The sequence below is a fragment of the Pinus tabuliformis genome, chromosome 8 (genome assembly GCF_031772625.1).
Source record: "Pinus tabuliformis cultivar Carrire ecotype Pingquan chromosome 8, CPIR1, whole genome shotgun sequence".
NCBI classification, from domain to species: domain Eukaryota; kingdom Viridiplantae; phylum Streptophyta; class Pinopsida; order Pinales; family Pinaceae; genus Pinus; species Pinus tabuliformis.
This window is the reverse complement of record NC_142294.1, coordinates 1490674332-1490693765: the sequence shown is the minus strand read 5'-3', so window position 1 is coordinate 1490693765 and position 19434 is coordinate 1490674332. Positions and strand designations below refer to the sequence as shown.

The following is a 19434-nucleotide window of genomic DNA, read 5'->3' as shown; positions in this document are numbered from 1 at the left end:
TTTGATGGAATGTACGATTCTACATTGAAACCCTAGCTCATTCAGGTTTGGTGGAATGTGTGAGCAAGACCCTATATTGTCTTAGAAATGATTCCCTTGGTATGTATGTGTTTTTCTGATCAAACCCTAGTACAAACAAGATGGTTGTGTGTCTCACTCTTACTAGATATTTGTGAAGTTGGGTTTGACTAACAAGTGATATGAAATATGTTTGCATGATGATGAAAATCTAGGCATATATAGATATGTCCTTTTGATTGAAATCCTATGTTGGTATAGGTCAAGATGTATTAATAATGTTGGACATTTGATATGCTTGTTTATTGTTATGAATTCCTAGATATGTGTGATGACCTAGTCATTAATGGTCATGGGTACTAGGATTTAGTGGAAGTCCTTGTTTGAGATTCTAGGATGATGATATTTGGAAATCTAGGGTTTAGTAGTTAAATCCTAGTAGTGACATTGTCTACTGTGAAATGTAACAATCTGAATGATTGTTGAGATTGTGAAAATGGAATTCTAAGGTTTTCGAATTAAACCTTAGTCAAAGCAAAATCTATGGAGTATAATGATTTGAGATTTGTATAAAGTTTGGTGAATTTGTGAATTCTAGGGTTTTGGAGTTCAACCTTAGTTAAAGTGGAAATCTCTAATGAATGTTGATTATATGATTTGAGATTTATCAAAGATTGTTGAAATTTGAATTTTTGGTTGAGTTTGATGATTGCTCTAAAATCTAGGGTTTGCAAAACAACCCTAGTGGTAGTTGGTCATGATAATCACTGATTGATGGTTGATTGAAAATCTAGGGGTTTGGAACTAACCCTAGTGGAAGTTGGTCAAGTTAATGACTAAGTTGTGATTGACTTTGATGGTTTTGTTTGTATGAAATCTAGGATTTGTATGAATTCCTAGTGAAAAGTCTAACATATATGTTTTGAAAGGTTGTTAGATACTTTGAAGATCTATATTTGTGTGAATTGTTTCTAGGGTTTGTTATATATTGTAGTAAGGTGTGGCATACCTTTGGAAGACACACTGAAACCCTAGATGGAATAAATGTTGTTATGAAGTAGTCTAGGGTGTATATCAAAGTCCCTAGCAAGATGTTGAAGAGTATAGTCTCTTGTTTGTAATTGAATTTGGGTATCTGATATGTATAAAGATGAAATGCTTATGTGATTTTGATATGGATAAAATCATGCTTCTATAGATTTGGTTGTACTTTCTATTTAAGTTGTGCTGGCACACAATATCCAACATGGTGGAGATGCTCGTTGATGTGATAAGCATGATAAGGATGATGATAACTCTGATGAAATGGTTGGAAGCCATGAAAGATTCTCCGATATCGAAAAGAAGAAGTTGATCTCCTGAAGGAGCCATGAATAGAAGAGATCTCCCTAAGATTAAGAGGGAGTTCGGATAAAGAGGTGCTTCCTGGTTGAGAGGGAGTGACAGATACGGTTCTTTGCTTCATGTGTCATGCACTAGACCAAGACTAACAATCGTAAGTCTTAGTGAAGGCCATGAACAGGAAAAGGAAATTGGAGAATGCATTTTGAAGTGTTGTTGAGAGAAGGAAAGCATGATCCGCCTAGAGAATATGTTGCTGCATATAGAGTAGGAAGAAAAATGTATGATTGAGGAATCTTCTATCAAAGATTCAGTTGATAGTCCTACTATGGAAAGTTGAGAAGCAACCTCTGTTGCGTGGAAGACCTCGGAGGTTTGTATTTGGTTATGTACATACGAAAGTATATTATTGATTGGGGTTGTGTTTGTACAGGTGAATCTCTCGAAGGTTTTGATAGCATGTTTGTTACCAATCATTTTGATTGGGGAGAGATTTTCATTCTTGATCTGCTGGATCAAGGGGTGTTGAGGCTTTGCGAGTGAAGCATTGCCTGGGGAGACATCTCGCTGACACTTTGTGTTGATGTCTCAATCCCCGAAATTGGAAAGGTGGTGTGGATTATTGACCTCTGTTTTGGATATACGCCAAAATTTTTGGGTTGATGGTTAGCAAGTAAGCTTGATGGTACCTACAAGGGTTGAAAGCTTGAGTCTATCTTAGTCCCACTTGGATAGATTGCCCTAGTGAGGAATCTAGTCCATGGCATTACAGTCCCTTAATTGTTCAGTGACTGCTTCGATAGACTTCCTTGGTCAAGAATCTAGTACATGGCATTGCATTGCCTAAGGTTATTCATGGTTCATATAGTTTGAGATCTTCCATTGTATATGTACATTATGAATACCTCCATAGTTAAAAGGGAGTGTTGGAAAAAGTAACTATGTTTGGTCTTCAATAATGTACTAGTCAAAAGAATAAATAAAAGAATTATTATTATTATTATTGTGACTTATTAAAGCATGGGTTTCATGCTTGGGTCACCATGTTTTAGGTCAAAGTCCCCATTGAGGACTTCTAGGATTTATTCCGAGTCTATAGAATTATTGTACATTTAAAGAGACCCTTCTTGGGCTTTTGAATCATGTAAAAAGGCTGAGTATTGAGTGAAATATGAATTATGGGACCTCCACACCATGTTGACCTAAGACCCTATTTGACCCCACAAGAAGCCTATAAAAGGAAGGACATCGAATTCATTTGGAGCATCACTTCTCATTCTTTCTCTATTGGGCAGAAGTGCGAAAATTTGTTTGTTGGGCTGAAGCGTGAAGTAGGAAGTTGGGAAATTCTGTTGTCGAGAAGCCGAAGTGAATGCGAGTTTGGGGAGGTCTAAGGAGTGAAGGAAAATCGAAATTTTGGCAGTGGTCTCTCTCTGTTTCGTGCTCTGGATTAGGAGAACAAAGTCTTCCAAGTTGGACTGCTGCCGAAAGCTGTTGGCTGCTGCAAGTCGATGCATAGTCGAAGTTGCTAGGAAGAGGGCAATCTTCTGGAGGCTAACTTGGTGTGAAGGGAAGGTTTAGTCTTGGTCGAGGGTGAAGAGTATCAAAGAATAATATTGAAAGGAAGAATTACTTTGACTAGGTTTTCCCTTGGAGGGGGGTTTTGCCTTGGCATGTGCCTACATCTTGTGTCCATTTTTTTGTGTTGCTGCTTTTGGTAATTGCTTGATGAACTAAAGAAAGAAGATTAAAGAATCGTAATAATGAGAAACATCACAAGTACTTATCAAGATCAAGAAAATCTTTACTACCTTTCTAATTTTCCAACAAGATTATGGTGCACCATAGGTCAAAGGTACTGACCAAAATTAAGGTAACTAGTTGATGTTGATTTACCATCAATCAAAATTGTTGCCCAAGTAATTAAATGATGTTGATGCTGATGATGAATTGTTACAACCTTTACTTAGAGAAATTTGTCAACAAGAGAACATCTGAATAGTCATTACAAATACCTCCCTAACTAAGAGAGTGTTGAAATTTGTACCTATGGTCAATCTTCATAATTCAAATTTTAGCCCTTAATGTATATGTAATAATGTATATTGGACATGTTCTTCATGTTAGTTTTTGAAAAGAAAATTAAAACAACCAAAAAAACACAACAATAGCAAGTCACGTGTTTATGATGACAATATCACTTTATCAGTGATCCTTTTATCAGTTATCCTTTTTGGGAACATGGAACTTAAAGTTGTTGAAAATAACCTTTGGTAATTTTGTAATCAAATGAAATACCAACCATCGAAAACAGTCATAAGCAATTCCATGAAATCGAAATGACTCAAATAAAAATAGTTTAACAGCATTGCACCTAAAATTTTCCTGTAGCATGTATAGAATGTAGAATAAAATGTTAAGACAAATATATATGAAAGAACAGACCTGTAGTGCTACATATATGGGACATTTATGTTAGACACTAAGAAGTCTCCAAATAAAAGGAAATTGTCACAATCATCTCACTCCTCTAAAAATATAACTGGTATTCAGATTACAAAGTTGAAAGCTACATTTATGGGACATTTATGTTAGACACTAAGAAGTCTCCAAATAAAAGGAAATTGTCACAATCATCTCACTCCTCTGAAAATATAACTGGTATTCAGATTACAAAGTTGAAAGGTTCGCATACGTGGACTACACCATAGGAGGAAAAGGGAATACCAGAGCTCTCCATGCAAAACAAACCTTCAAAAGGAAGAAATATTTTTTCAATTCTAAATGCAAAATCCAACAAGGCATTGATTCACTGTGAGATCACAAAAAAGTTGGGACAGACACCAAGGTGCAATTATTGATTTGGTGTTCCCAACCAATAATGATCCAGAATTGATCATTATATAATTTGTCGTCTATCTTGGTACTTTCTAGGTGGACAATTTGGAGGATTTGGCTTCCAAGGTCCATTTTAGTGGCAGGTCCCAGTTTGAAGTTTGGGGGTATCGAATCTTTCAGAGTCAGTTTGCAGAAGTTATGCTTCTCGCAAGTTGACCTACCCTATTGACCGCTATGGTACCAAGTGGATGCCACATCAGCCCCATTACACACATGTGTGGCTAGTCATGCGTGGGCATTCAAGAAGATTCTAGAAGGTCAAAACCCTAACAGTAATTGATTGAATCATGTGAAACCACTAACTCTAGTCGGCTATCATACTTTACCAAATATTGGATCACTAAGAAGAGAGGGAATTCCAATCTTTTAGCATTGTACTTGTTCCATAGTTGAGCAGTGTTATCAGAATTGGACCAGACTGGACTGAAACAGCCGATCCAATTCTTTTCAAGGGAAAATCAGTCTGAAGTTTGAACCAGTGTCAAAGACCAGAAAATGCTAGTTCAGTACCGAACTAGCCCAATTCTTGTATGGAACCCGTCGGTTTGCAAATTGCTACTGAACAAGACTTTTTTCACCAAACCCACCAGTTTTGTACAATGCTACCAAAGTCCCTTTTAATGCAATTTTTTAACCAAAAAAGAAATTAATTATTAGTGGGGAAGCCTAGTATTTGACCATATTCCCTACTAATGTTATGCAATTAATGGTAATGTTAAATCCTTCTAAAAGGTTCTTTTTACTTAAATTTGTAACATTAACATTAATTGACTGAGGATGTTTGAAAACAGTTCTGACCTTATTGGATTTCAAATGGAGAAATTAAAGTTTTAGATCCCACTCAAAATCCAACAGACATTAACAGTTTTTCAGGATTTCAGGATTGTGGTATTGCAACATTTCCATTGGATTTTGTCTTGCACAAGGGTAAATTTCCCTACTAAGAAAGTACCTATCACTCAAACAAAGTTTTGATTTGACATGCTAAGCTTTTCTATCTTATTTTAAAACTTAGAGGGTGATATTGATGACAAAGATCCCAATATAGGCAATGATTTTGATGATATGTGGGTATTTGTTGTAGCATGACTTTTTTTGGATGCTAGAGGCCATCTAGGGCCTGTTTGTTGATGTATTTTCAATTCAAAGATGGATTGCACTTGGTGCTATTTTGGTTATATGCACCCTTACATGCTATATAAATGAGATTTTTTCCTTATTTGTGTATAAATGGTTTGAATTCATATGGATGCACATGAACATATATGCTTTTCCTTAAATTTTCAATATTTTGTGTTTTTGGTTGACCGGTTTTTTGGTTTGGTTTTTTACCAGTTCTGGTGTGGTTCTAACCAATTCCCAGTTCGTGACGCCTACCTGTTAAATCAACCATTCAGTTCTGATAACATTGGTTGAGAAGAACATCTAGGAGTGGGTTTTGATAACATAACAAAGGATGTAGAAGATCCAGTTGCAGCCATTCAAGCCACAAAGACAAGGCAACTCCATAGTTGAGAGGAGCATAGAACTCACCTTCAAGCTGGGTTTTCTCCCATACCTGTTTTCCCAGGTTACATCCTGTGCTCATTTTCTTGCTATTGTTATTTCCTTAGATTTGAGTTTTAAGCTAGTAATAATATATCTGAGATCTAAGGAAATAAATTGAATAAAAAAGATTTCAGAATATTGTTCCACTAGAATATCCACAGCCGTTTTCAGATAATGTATGACATGAACTCAAAATGGACAAGGCCAGGAGCTAATCTTCAGTGACTTTGGCAGAATTGATACCCATCACACCTGGCACCTCACCCTAAGAAGACCCATATTGTGTAATGCAGCCCCTGTGATGTGTTTCTCTAAGTTTAAACAGCCAAACAAAAAAGAAAAGAGAAATGAAATTATAATTGATGTCAATTATCCTCTAAAGACTAAACTAGGCCATAGGAACAAGACATTACACCAATAATGAGAAGCCCATTTAAAAGAAGGGGATATGTTCTAGAAAAGGAAAGAGGAAACATAATCTCAATAGAAATGTCCCATAGATTTACTAAATAATCCTGTTGACTGCTGTTCACAATGCAATAAAAACCAAACAATGTTGAGCTTTAGCATCTTCACCTCAACTGTTTTGTTTTTTTTAATACAAACAACTGAATCAAACAATTGGACATCTATAGACAAGTTTCTCTTCATGCCATAGTAGCAGAATTTGGTCAGCCCAGGCTCTTTCGTATGGAAATTCTACCAAAAACTCAATTCAGTCAAATTATCCTATTCAATTTGCATGAAACCCATGAATGGCAACAATAATATAATATTTACCTTTAAAATTCAGATTTATCAATAGAATAAAATATAAATTGCACTTGGGTTTCTGACATGAAAATCTCAAATTATTTGATAAACAGAATGCATCATAAGGTATCTCCATGTAGGCACCACATTCAGACACACTTTCCATAACATTATAAGTAAATGTATTATTTCCAACTGATGACCACAAAAGTAGGTCAATGGGACTGAAGAAGAGTAGTCAGTATGAATACAATGTGCGAGTCCAAGCGAATCTTCTCAAAAAAATGCTAAAAATAACATATAGAAAGAAAGAAACCAGTGCTAGTGCTGCCACGACACATATATAAGAGACCATGCAATAATACAAAATACTCAATAGTCTGCAAGTTTGCAACGATACAAAATAATAATGGCCTGCTAAAAAAGAATGAGTGAGTGAGATGGTAAAATCTGGCAATGGAGCTAGAGATGTCAGGGGCTCCTGAGTCTATTGACTGATAGCGTGGGAAGTGAACTGGGTAAAGGTTTGCAATATTGGTATTTTCTTTTCTTTTTTTAATATTAATAACCTGCATACTTCCAAATTGGATTTTCCAACACAATTTTTTAAAATTGAATGAAAACCTAATCCGAATAGGGAAACTATGATTCATACAAGTATGCTTGGAAAGATTTAATGTTTTACCTTAGATTTACAGACACTCCCTGTAGTATTCTGGGATATACCCTCAACAAGAAGTGCTTGTACGAGAGATGGGATACTTTCTGAACTGTCCGGCGGCTCTCTGATTTTACCAGCAACGAACGCCTTAACAACTGTCATCTGCAAGCCACATATGATTTGTTATGTGACACACTGAAGGTTCATCTAAATTTAACAAGAAGAGTGTCAAACCACATGACAATTAGGCAATGCCACTTTCTTATTAAAGCCAAGCACATTTATAAGAAGGAACCATGCCCAATGATAGTAAACAAAGACAATGGTCAACCTGATTCAAGGTCAGTGTTCCTGTTTTGTCACTACAAATTGTCGTAGCAGAGCCCATAGTCTCACAGGCTGACAACCTTCGTACCTGCACTACAATGAATTAAAAGAAAGTCCAATTACCCATTCATCTACAGTAATACATTATTTTGAATCAAATACCTGCACTACAATGAATTAAAAGAAAGTCCAATTGCCCATTCATCTACAGTAATACATTATTTTGAATCAAATACTAACCAAAGCCTTGTCCACCATCATCTTCCTCATTGAATAAGCTAAACTGTGAATAAAATGAAAAAATTAATGTTAAAGCAAAGAAATGTAGCTCTGAAAGAATTCAGAAATGATCACTACATAATAATCTGAATTGACTAAAGTTTAACAAAACTTCTGTGAATGGTTATACGTCAGGGTGACTGCCAATGGAAGTCCTTCTGGAACTGCAACAACAACAATGGTGACCTACAAACAAATACTCTCATTAATATTATGCTTCTTTGCATTTTCATATAATTCTTGCACAAGACTCTACTTAATATTTTTGTAAATGTAGAAATAAATGATTTTTATAGAAACGATCCATTCCAAGAATAAAAGTGACAAAACAGTGAAGTGGGACATGATGGCTTACCGCAATTGCAAATATTTTAACAATTCCATTAAACGCATCTCCAACCTTGGTCTTTCCTGCTTTAAACATGGGTTTCCCATCAGAGTCCTCTGTATGTCCAGTAAAAAATCTGATAAAACAAGAAAGTGTACAAGTCAATACAGAGAATGTATGACAGTGCAAAACACAAATAATTCAGAAACAGTCAAAGGTGGTATCACTTACCTAACTATGAGGATAAGAAAGACTAGAACTGCCACTGCAAGTCCAACCTTACCAATAAAAGTTGCAACACCATTGAGGCGGACCTATTTATATAACAGAAAACTGTTCACAAGACTGAAAGATGGGAAGCTACCAATCCTGGCAAAGAATAGAATGCAAATTAAACAAGTCCGGGCAGACAGACCTGTAGGGGAGTTTCTTCCCCATTATCCTCTGATATGGTAGCCATCACTAAACCCCACTCAGTATTTAATCCCACACCAGTTACCTGAAATCAGGCATTAGAATTCCAAACAAAACAGAGCAGAAAACAGCAATGAGAGAGAAAGCTAATCCTTTAAATCACAATTAAGAAACATAACTATTTCCAGATGCATAACCAAGCATAACAACTAACCAGCATGGTACCATAGCCATCTGCCACCTTACAGCCAGACATCAGAAAGGGATTTTTCTTATCTTTATAAACCTAGAAGAAAAACAAAGAGATAAGTCATACTCTGATGCCAATATTACAAATTTTTAGCATCACAAGTTCCTGGAAAAAATCACTGATTTGCTGACAAAATTCTCTAAGAGACCAGCAATAAAGTTACATACATATTTGCTCTCCCCAGTCATACTAGATTCATCAATTGATAGTGAATGTCCTTCAATAAGGATGCCATCTGCAGGGACCTGAAAAGAAAATAAGCATCTTCAGAGCAGAGTTATTCAATTTCTACAATGAAGCAGCATTAGAACATAGACAATTTTATATACCTGATCACCAATATTGAGGGGAACAACATCACCAACAACAAGATCGAATATGGAAACTTTACTTCTTCTTCCACCTCTGATCACCTAAAATTGTAATGTGAAACAGTATCTGATCATAATTCTGAAATTCAAAACTCAAGGATTCCACGTATGTATATAGACATGTATATACATGAAATTTCAAAGAGGAAGTTGTTGATGGGAGATGCACCTGAAGTTGAATGTTTCTCTTCTCCTCATTCAGATTTTGGAATTGAAGAGATTGTCTGTAATCACTGATTGCTGCAAACAAAGAGGCATAATCATCGATGTCTGCATTAATATAGTATAAAATGAAATAAACAATCATTACACAAGAAGAAAAGATAATCCAGATCTTGCAAATAGGTAAGAACAGAGTATACAATGGTACTGTTTGGGTCTTTGATTTTAGTCAACCACATATGGGTGAACATTTTCAAAAACCCTTGAATTTCATTGAGACCCAAGCAGTGGTGACTTTAATCAGCCATGCAGTATTTTTAGTCCATGTTCCTTATTAAGTTATTAGTTTAGACTTTAAAAATATAAAGACAAAACCATTATAAAATATATGTATTCATATGTTACATACATAGATATATGGTTGTCTTTGACATTTATTTTGACGTCTTTTTTGTCAAATTCAAATATTTGTATTTGATTTTTTAATATATTTAGTTATAATGGAGTCCACTCAATTGTCTTTATCGAACATAATGGTGAATTTAATCATCATTTTATCATATTGTTCTACACTGGCAAACTCTTCTGCAAATTTCGTTGTCCCCGAATTTGATCAAAAGCATCTGGAGTGGGTACTACTACTATGTGGGTTGCCACATGAGTCCACGAATGTTAGTCCTAAATTAGACAACCAATCGCCCAGCTCACAGCACAGACAATCTGGCAGAAACTCCTACTGGAGGAGAAACTTATCAGGTCATCCTATTATGTGAATCCTCTTCAGGTCAGGTCCACCGAGATAACTCATGCAAGCTACCCATGCATGAGAGAACGAAGCAGGGGAGAATCATTTACGAGATATTTCTCTTTGGGCTAGGTGGGAATATGGGTTCCTAGGAATCTTTCCCTTACCTGATTTGCTCAGTTGTTCCCAGCTGATTTGCATTTGCTCCAGGAACTCGAATGGGCTATACCCCTAGAACCAGAATGGGTGCTGCTAGCAAAGGGACTCTAATGAGGTTAAAGATTTGCCACGGTCATGTATTGGGGAATGGCGTGTGGGAAGTTGCAGAGTTATGGATAATAGGGAGTTTGCTATGTGAAAGACTTATACTTGAATACGGCCCTAGTATTTTCTATACTTTCATCCTATATAGGATAAGATGATTGTATTAACGTCCAACAAATGACCACAAAAGTAGGTCAATGGGACTACAAGATACATCTAGTAAGAGTACAACGTGGGAGTGCAAATGCAACTCCTAGGAAAGTTAAATCTAATCTAATACATATATATATATATATATTGCAAAATGAAGTAATGAAAAATACAAACAATAGGACATCCTCATGAACATGAACATGTCTAAAACCATATCAGTGGCCCAGTGAAGATCCCATGGAGAGACGGAACTGAACATGAGGTCCATGATGTCAAAAATGCCTGTGTTTGATTACCAGCGGCAAAGGGGACAACCGGGGTGCTGGTTCACTGTCCGAGCCCTCTGGAGTGGCTACTGTATTAAGATATTGTACATGACACTAACAAACAATGAAATTAATAGACAGTTTGCTCCTCGTAAGAGATAGCTTTTGCTTCTGCAGGCATTCCCTTGGGATGGGGATGATATTGGTTCTTGCAGCTTGGCTCCTTCAATATGTTGGTATTTCCATTGTCATCTCTCCCCCTTAATGCTCTTGGTCACCTCTTGCCCTTGAAGGAGGAGTTGAACAAGGTGATGAGAGAAGACATTCATAAATAGTACAAATAGGTAAGCATCACTAAAACCTCAAGGATCTCAGTACTAATACCAAAGTCACATGGTTCAGGTTCAAGTTCAAGCTAAGCAACAACGAAATTCAGTTCACATTTTGACTTTTCAAAAGAGATTCATGTAAGACTCATGATTCAATTTGGCATATACATATTTTTAATATGTAAATTTTATCATAGAAAAATTAACATATCATATATCATACACACACACACACAACATTTAATATAGAAATATAAAAGTATGATAATAGTTGACAAAGAATTTAGGATTCTTGGCTATTAGGGATTTATAAGAACAAATCATATAAAATTATATAAATAGCTAACCTAACTAGAACAAATTATACAAAACAATGTTGCAAAAATCGTTATCAGGATTAAATCGGCAAGGGGAAAAAATCGTAAAAATCGGGAAAAAAATCATAAAATACAAAAATATTCATTTTTTTCCAATTTTTTTAATATCTAAAGCATCTACATAAAATAAATACAATGACACATAAATATGATAACAAAACTAATATATAAGATGTGTAATATCATTTCTAGTGCTACATCACACATAACAGTGAATCATGTCCTAAATAGTAAGTCTTGACTCTTGAGTCCCAACTCAGATTCAAAATATCAACAAAAAATATAATAATGTATCTCATATCATGAGTCATAATGTCATAACAATGAAATCAACCAAATAACTAATACTACCGATTTCCCCTCCCCCCCTCTTGCGAGAAAATGCAATAGCTTTCCCTTTCCCTTTCCCTCTAGATGTAGATGTCAGTGGAGTTGGTAGTGGACTCTATTGTGCTCTAGAAGCTGAAGAAGTAGAAGCTAGAGGAGGTAGAACACGTCCTCTACTAGTGGCAGGGATAGCTTGGGTAGGTGGTGTCACCTCCACCTCCTATTGCTCCTCCTCCTCCTCCTCCTCTACGCCTTCCACTACCACCGCTCTAACCAATCATCAGTAGACTTCATGAGAGGCCTCTCAGCCTCAACCCTCCATGCAACAATGGTGTCAATCCCATCCAATGAGATGGCATCCATATCAGGTATCCTCTCAAGTTGCCTCATCCACATCAAAGGTTGTTGTAGACGTAGACCATGTCATTAAGTCGCTAGGACTCCAACCTGTACAAAGATCATAAAATAATAATTATAAAAAATATATTATTTACTAAATTCAAAAAATTAATTGGAAATTTGGAATATTTTAAGTTTTAAGTTTAACCTGTTGCGCTTCTTATTGTGTATTTTTTCAAATACACTCCAGTTGCGCTCGCATCCTGAGGAGATATATGTTTGGCTGAGGATTCGAGTAACAAGCTTTTGTAGATGGGGTACTCTCGCACCATAGCGAGTCCACCATGCATCTACAACAAAATTAAAAATAAGATAAACATAAGAAAAAAAATGAATTTGAAAGTTGAAGCAAAGTATAAAGTTATGAACTTGAAGAGATAATGAAATTTGAAGCAAACTTAAAAATACGTGGCATTTGAGTCTTCCTATCAACCACAACCATCTCAAAGCCAAATGTGCCACTTGCCATCTTGTATATCTCCATTTCTTTGGAGATTCCTGCATGTTCTACTGGAGATCGCACCATCCTCTAAACACAGGTTAAGAATCCATTTGTGATCTCAGCATCAAATAAGAACCCACATAGGTAAGAAAATATGGAGTTCAAGTAGATCCCTGCACCATAAATGGGACGATAGAGTGTGTTGTTTCATCATTCATCAATCACTTCCCATAGGAGGAGTTGTTTCTAAAATCCCTCATCTCCCTTATCATCATAGTAGGCCCGAATGGATTCTTTTGCACTGTCCATGGCCTCATACAAATAGCCCATTGCAGACTTCTCACCATCAACTAATTGAAGAACCTTTACCAAAGGTTCACTAATAGTGCACACCTCCTGCACTCCCGCCTAGAAGTTTTCCTAGTATGAAACTAATCTGCATATGGCCTTTCCTTCTGGTTTGCAGCTAAATGTTAAAACACGCCACTCCTCTGAAAGAAACATTCTCTTCACATCCCACGTAGAATTCAAGAGGGATTGAAGAGATATGAAATTGATGGCAAACTGGGTAATGGCGGGGCACGAACTCCTTGTTGTTGGTGAACTTTCTCATCAAGCTAAAGCACAGATGCATGATTATATATAAATTTTGTAATGCTTTTTTATGAGTCAACAATATCTTTGACAAAATAAATTTTTCCTATGTCTTCCAATATCAAATCAATACAATGTGCAGCACAAGGTGTCCAAAATAAAGTAGGATGCCTCTCCGTAAGCATCTTGCCAGCAGCAACATAATTTGCAACATTGTCCGTTATGACTTGGACAACATGTTCTGCACCCACCTCCAAAATAAACACATCCAACAAATCACATAGTAATTTTGCATCTTTGAACCCACCTCCAAAATAAACACATCCAACAAATCACATAGTAATTTTGCATCTTTGATATGTGAAGATGCATCAACGGATTTCATAAACATTGTCCCTTTGGGATAACTAAACAAGAAGTTTATAAGGGTTCTCCCCTCTGGGTCGGTCCAACCATCTGACATCATAGTGCATTCTGTTCGTGCCCATGATGCCTAAAATCCTCCAATCTTTTGGTGTAGTCAACCTTTTCATCTTGAAGAATGTGTTCTCTAAAGTCATCATAAGAAGGGATTTTGTATCCTGGGCCAACAACTGTAATAGCGTCAACAGCAGGCTGGAAAAATGAATTATTCCTTGCAACGCTGAAAGGAATATCACTCCAAAGGAGAAACCTGCCCAACAACTTGTCAACTTGTTCTTTCTCATTTTTTTTAAGCATTGAAGTGATAGATGGTTGTGAACTAGGCGTTGTTCTAAAAACAAAAAACGATGAGACAGCTACAAGGTTGGTTGTAGACATTGATGTTGAAGTAGAACTAGTGCCACTTCCATATTCACCTCCTAACACTCTCCTTGTTAGTTGCTTCTTCAAATTTGCTTTGGTCACTTTCTCTTGCTCTAATTCTTTCACCTCCTAACAACAATAAGAATTGCAAGTTACAAAAGTTATAAAAAAAATTACATAAATAACACAACACACTAAATTTTTGACAAACAAACAAAAACCTCAACTCAATCCAAAATGAACTCTCTCCACTCTATGCAACAAAAATGACAAAAAACGCCATCAAATCCACTCAAAAATCATTGATAATCAATGAGTTATAGAACCCAAGCAAAAACAAAAAAAAAAAAAAAAAAAAAAAACCAAAACAAAATGGCCAAATTTGGTGTCCATACCTGGAAACCACGGTTTGCCGAAGAAATTTGATCCAAAGATGAAGTTCTCTTGCTTGGGATGCTAAAATCTCCTGTTTTTCTCCTCCTTTGCCCTAGTAGACGCCTTCCTCTCCTCCTCAGCTCACAAACCATGCCACGGTCTGCTAAAAATGACACAAAAAACTCATTTTTCCTTATAAAACGCGTTGTCCGGGAACCTGACGATTTTTACCCATCAAATCGTGATTTTTTGGAAAAATAAAATTGTAATAATCGAGCGATAATATCGAGAAAATGAAAAAATCGCAATTTTTTTATGTTATCGCGATAAAATCGCAATTTTTGCAACATTGATACACAATTATAACATAGATTGTAATGAGTGATTAAAGTTATGAATCCCATTGAGCCAACTCAATACTCGAATCACACAATTACAATCATCACCAAATTGATTTCATTGTTGCTCTCCCCTGAGAAAATGTATAGCACTTGTGAATAGGTAGGGAGGTTACGTATTAACTACAAAGAGGAAATTGAGAATCTCATTATATTCGCTACCATGAAATGAATTGCGTAGTATTCTAGTTTGGTTGTATTTTTAGGGGGCTCAATTTTCAAATACTCATGAGGTCTTAGGTCATTGCTTAGTGACGATGACAAATCATAAGCAAGCTGGCAATAGGTGAACAAATACATGAGCAACGTTTGAAAATAAACAAATTCTGAAGAGGTAAATTGCGTAGAGAGACAAAAAGTCAAAGACCAATCAAACAAAAAATAGGGTTTAATTTAAGCTTCCAATTGGGATTCACTAAACTTGAACAAACTTCATTTTTGTTGTTGTTTGAGTCCCATAATTTTTGAACTAGAAGAATAGGATTCAACAAACCATGTGACTTAACTTAGGTATACTAACAAGTAAAGGATGCATAACCTCCAAAATTTTCTCAATTAGTCTAGAGATTGTTCACATCGCTTCAATTTGAGATAGATCACACAACAATATTATAGAAAAAACACGAATACACAATGAAAATCAAAATCTATTACTCAAGGAATAAACAAAAACATTGTTCATACCACAAATACAATGGCTAGAATCATTGCATCCATATCTAAGAAGAAATGTCTCTACTACACTAACAAAAAAGCATATAAAGAAGTTGAAAATACATTTTATCATAATACTAAAAACCTTAAGATACAAAAATCCTAAACCAAGGACTTGATATGGTGAAAGAAAGATGAACCCAATGATACTAGTTGGAACATCCACTTCCTAAGGCGATAACTTCCAACTCAATTTTTTGCACTCTTAGGGGCCACTAGAAAGTTTCTTCCATGCTCTCCAAGTTTGGCAAGTCAAAACGTCTAAAGGGGCCTTGGTCATCCAAAACGCAGAAAAAGCATGGAAAGGGTACCAAAAAATACATCATAACTTCAAAAAGTGCAAACTGGAAAGATTAAAGAAAAAATCGAAGATAATGATATATGTGGGAGCACTTCTAGGTCGATTTCAAATGCCCACCTAGATTAGTTAGCCCCTTCGAGAAGCAATGGTCCCCATTGCACCAATTTATGAATATGGGGAAACATCTATCAAATGTAGGTCTTGGTGAACCACTCGCTTTGGTGAAGAAGATGCCCTGCTTACACAGCCCAATAGAGTCAAAAAATTTATTCGTGGGTTCTCTTAATCTTCGTATTCATAATCATATCTGATATAGCTTGTTCAATGTAACCACAGTTTAGCTCTGTATTGGCTTGTTACAACAAAATCTCGCACTTCTAAAGATAAAGTCCAAAATCTTAAGTTCCAAACCCATTGCACATAAGAAGGGGGCCATTATCACCTCATCAACCCTCTTCTTGCTTCTACTCTCTTCTAGATGGTTGTGAACCAGGCATGGTTCTAAATCTCCTCAAAATTTGAACAGTGTACTTCCCAAATTCAAGGAAACTTTGATTTGATCTTTGCCACAACACCTCCAATCCCAAGAAACAATGCATCAAGCCAATATCCCTTATTTCGAACTTTGAGGCCAACTACCTCTTACACCCGAAAATGAGCCTTTTTGCCACAGTAGGGAACAAATCATCAACATATAGCACCAAGATCAAAGGATCACCATCAACAACCACGAAGTAAAGGTCAAGATCCGCATCACTCTAGGTAAAGCCCAAACTCATCAAGTATCCATTAATCCTGGAATACCATGCCCTGAGTACCTACTTGAGTTCGTACAAAGCTTTTTACAATCTACAAACATAGGACTCCTTCCCATGTACCTCAAAGCATTGAGGTAGCACTATGTACACTTCCTCCTCAATCACACCAATGAGGAGTGTGATCTTTACATCCATCTGATGTAATCTCCAACCCATAAAAGAAACAAGAGAAAAAAACAGTCCCGATAGAAGTGTACCTGGCGACTGGAGAAAATGTCTCATCATAGTCGACTCCCTCTTTCTCGGACAACCCTCTCGCCACAAATCTCGCTTTGTACTTTTCGATGCTTCCATCTATTGCATGCTTGGTCTTATAGATCCACTTGGAAGTCACTATCAGCTTTAACTCAAGTCTCAGCACTATCTCCCACACATCATTCTTCATGATGGACTGATACTCCTCCATCATGGCATTCTTCCAAACCTACTGGCCTAATACCTCATCATAACTGGAAGGCTCGAAACCAATGATGTTGCTCACCAATGCCATATAACTTGAGTACATATGTGGTTAGTTTCTCTAACTAAAAGTACCTCTAGGATCCGCATGTCCTTCTGCATCCTGCTAGGTGTCACAAAGCCATGTTGGCCTCTCCCTAGTCATGACAACATCTCTTGGTAGATCATGGTAGATCTACTGGCTCTGCAGGCTCTATTGACTCCTCATGATAGTCTGAAGGATGATCAACTGGAATAGAGGGACATGTACCTGCATCCTTTCAAGCCTCCTACTCCTCACTATCAATCTCCATGTGGGACTCTCTAAACCTCCTGAAGGCTACCTCCTCATCAAAAGTAACATCCAAACTAACCTCAATCTGACGTTGTCCTAAAAAGTATATCCTATAGACCTTCAAATTCTCGTTGTATCCCATAAAAGTAACCTTCTTTCCAAAAGGTTCTAACTTCTTCCTCTCCCTTTCCTTGCAAGGGCTTGAGCTTCATTATCCTCAAGTCTCTACAAGTTGCTATTGGACAACAATTTGGCCTCCTCTTAGAGGAAACCAATACATAGTTAATCAAACTTGGGCAACTTGCCTCGTGCACAAATTTCCTAAAGAAATGGATCCCATGAGGAAGGATGTCCATTGAGAGTCATACTAACAAGCTCTGCATCATCAATGGTATGAGAGACTCTCACAAGATAAGAGACAACATAATCAAATCTAGTTATCGTGACATTACAGAGTTGATACCTCAAGGTTAGTTTCCTACCAGCGTTGCTAATCTCATACAATCCCACCAAACCATCATACTTATTTGGAAGTCTTCAATTCAACATCTAGAATCAAGTAGTCCTTTATGGAATCTATCAATATTCTCTTAGCCTTGGCTTCATTCTTCTTATACATGACTTTCTCCTCAACTCCCTCTGGCTCTAAAATGACTTCCTTTACATAATCCCAAAGCTCATTTTCTTCCAAGACAAGGAGCATCCTGGCCTTCCAAGATTTGAAATTGGTGGCACCATCACACATGTCCTCTACTCTTAGACTTGGCACCATTTTGACAAGAGATCTAAAAGCCAAACAAGTTGTTGAATATTGTCTCTTAGACTGACTTCAATGGTTGATCTTTCAACAAAGCTCTGATACTATGTTGAAATTCTATGGCAAGTGAAATAGAATACGATTTTCTGCCATATAATTACCTCCTAATGATTGTCAAACAATATTTTTATGCCACTACTTTCATTGAATAATTATACTCAGAAAATTTCAACAATAAATGCAACAAAAACAGTGAAGATCATAGAAAGACAACCACGTATAATAGAGAAGAATTTTACCCTGAGAAACCCAACCTTGGGAGAAAACCCAACAATATTTTCTCAAGGAGAAATTATCTTTCGACAAGGTTTACAAATCATAATTTGTCTAGAAATCCAAGTCAAATACTAGTCAAACTTGGTCAAACAATTGTTGGTCAAGCCAGGCAAACAAATCAAAAGCCAACGTTGGTGAACTTCGTCAAACTAACCTATGGTCAACCCTCGACATGTAGTCAAAGATGTGGTCAATGGTTCGCATGTGCGACCTTCTTGCAGTCAAACTGTGGTTGGTCAAACCCTCGCAAGTGCAAGCTTCCTGTACTCAATGTTGTATACACTAGTAAAATTTACGGCCAACTGAATCAACATCTTTCACACTTCTGATTGGTCAACTGTCCTTTCTTCTCATAAGTGCGGTGAGAACAAGAGAGATAGAAGTGATGATCTCCAACAAATTTCTCCTTTACTTAGAAAAGGTCAATGAGCTTGCTTTGTTGATTGACTTGTCTCTTACATCTCTGTCTTTTTATATATATAACTCTAATGTGAGTGGGCACCAGTGTTGTTAAAATCGCGATATTATCGCTTTATCGCGATTTTTTCCCAAAGCCGATATTATCGCGAGTAATACTCGCATTTTTTTATACGCGATTTTTTCGAAAAATAGCGATTTCTCAAAAAATCGCAATTTTTTCGAAAAAATCACGATTTTTTCCCAATTTATCGTCTAGGGTCGAGGCAGCACAGTTTTGTAAGGGATACTAAATGTTCGAAATGCAATTTTTTTTAAAAGAAACAAATAATTTTTGAGTGAGGCAGCTTAATGATCAACTCTAGGCCCTAGTATTGATATGATATTCATCCTTTTACTTAAATTTTTAACATTACCATGAAATGACTCAAGATGTTTGAGAGTGGTTCCGACCTCATTGGATTTCATATGGAGAAAGTAGAATTTTAGATTTCATTCAAAATCCAACAGACTTATCAGTTTTTCAGGATTTCAGGATTGGGAGATTGTAATG

At 36.5% G+C, this 19434-nt stretch overlaps 1 protein-coding gene across 12 annotated transcripts in view; it reads right to left on the bottom strand.

Moving 5' to 3' along the window:
* Positions 1 to 19434, bottom strand: part of LOC149241464 (calcium-transporting ATPase 5, plasma membrane-type-like) — a 314590-nt gene that overhangs the window by 51388 nt on the left and 243768 nt on the right. For all 12 annotated transcript variants that reach the window (XM_089373982.1, XM_089373983.1, XM_089373975.1 and 9 more), the window contains 11 exons: positions 9358 to 9428; positions 9147 to 9230; positions 8985 to 9062; positions 8782 to 8853; positions 8569 to 8652; positions 8385 to 8467; positions 8181 to 8289; positions 7956 to 8011; positions 7787 to 7829; positions 7551 to 7634; positions 7244 to 7381 (listed from right to left, as the gene is read on the bottom strand). In XM_089373982.1, the coding sequence (XP_089230108.1) occupies positions 7244 to 7381; positions 7551 to 7634; positions 7787 to 7829; positions 7956 to 8011; positions 8181 to 8289; positions 8385 to 8467; positions 8569 to 8652; positions 8782 to 8853; positions 8985 to 9062; positions 9147 to 9230; positions 9358 to 9428 (902 nt within the window). The remainder of the gene's footprint in view (positions 1 to 7243; positions 7382 to 7550; positions 7635 to 7786; positions 7830 to 7955; positions 8012 to 8180; positions 8290 to 8384; positions 8468 to 8568; positions 8653 to 8781; positions 8854 to 8984; positions 9063 to 9146; positions 9231 to 9357; positions 9429 to 19434) is intronic.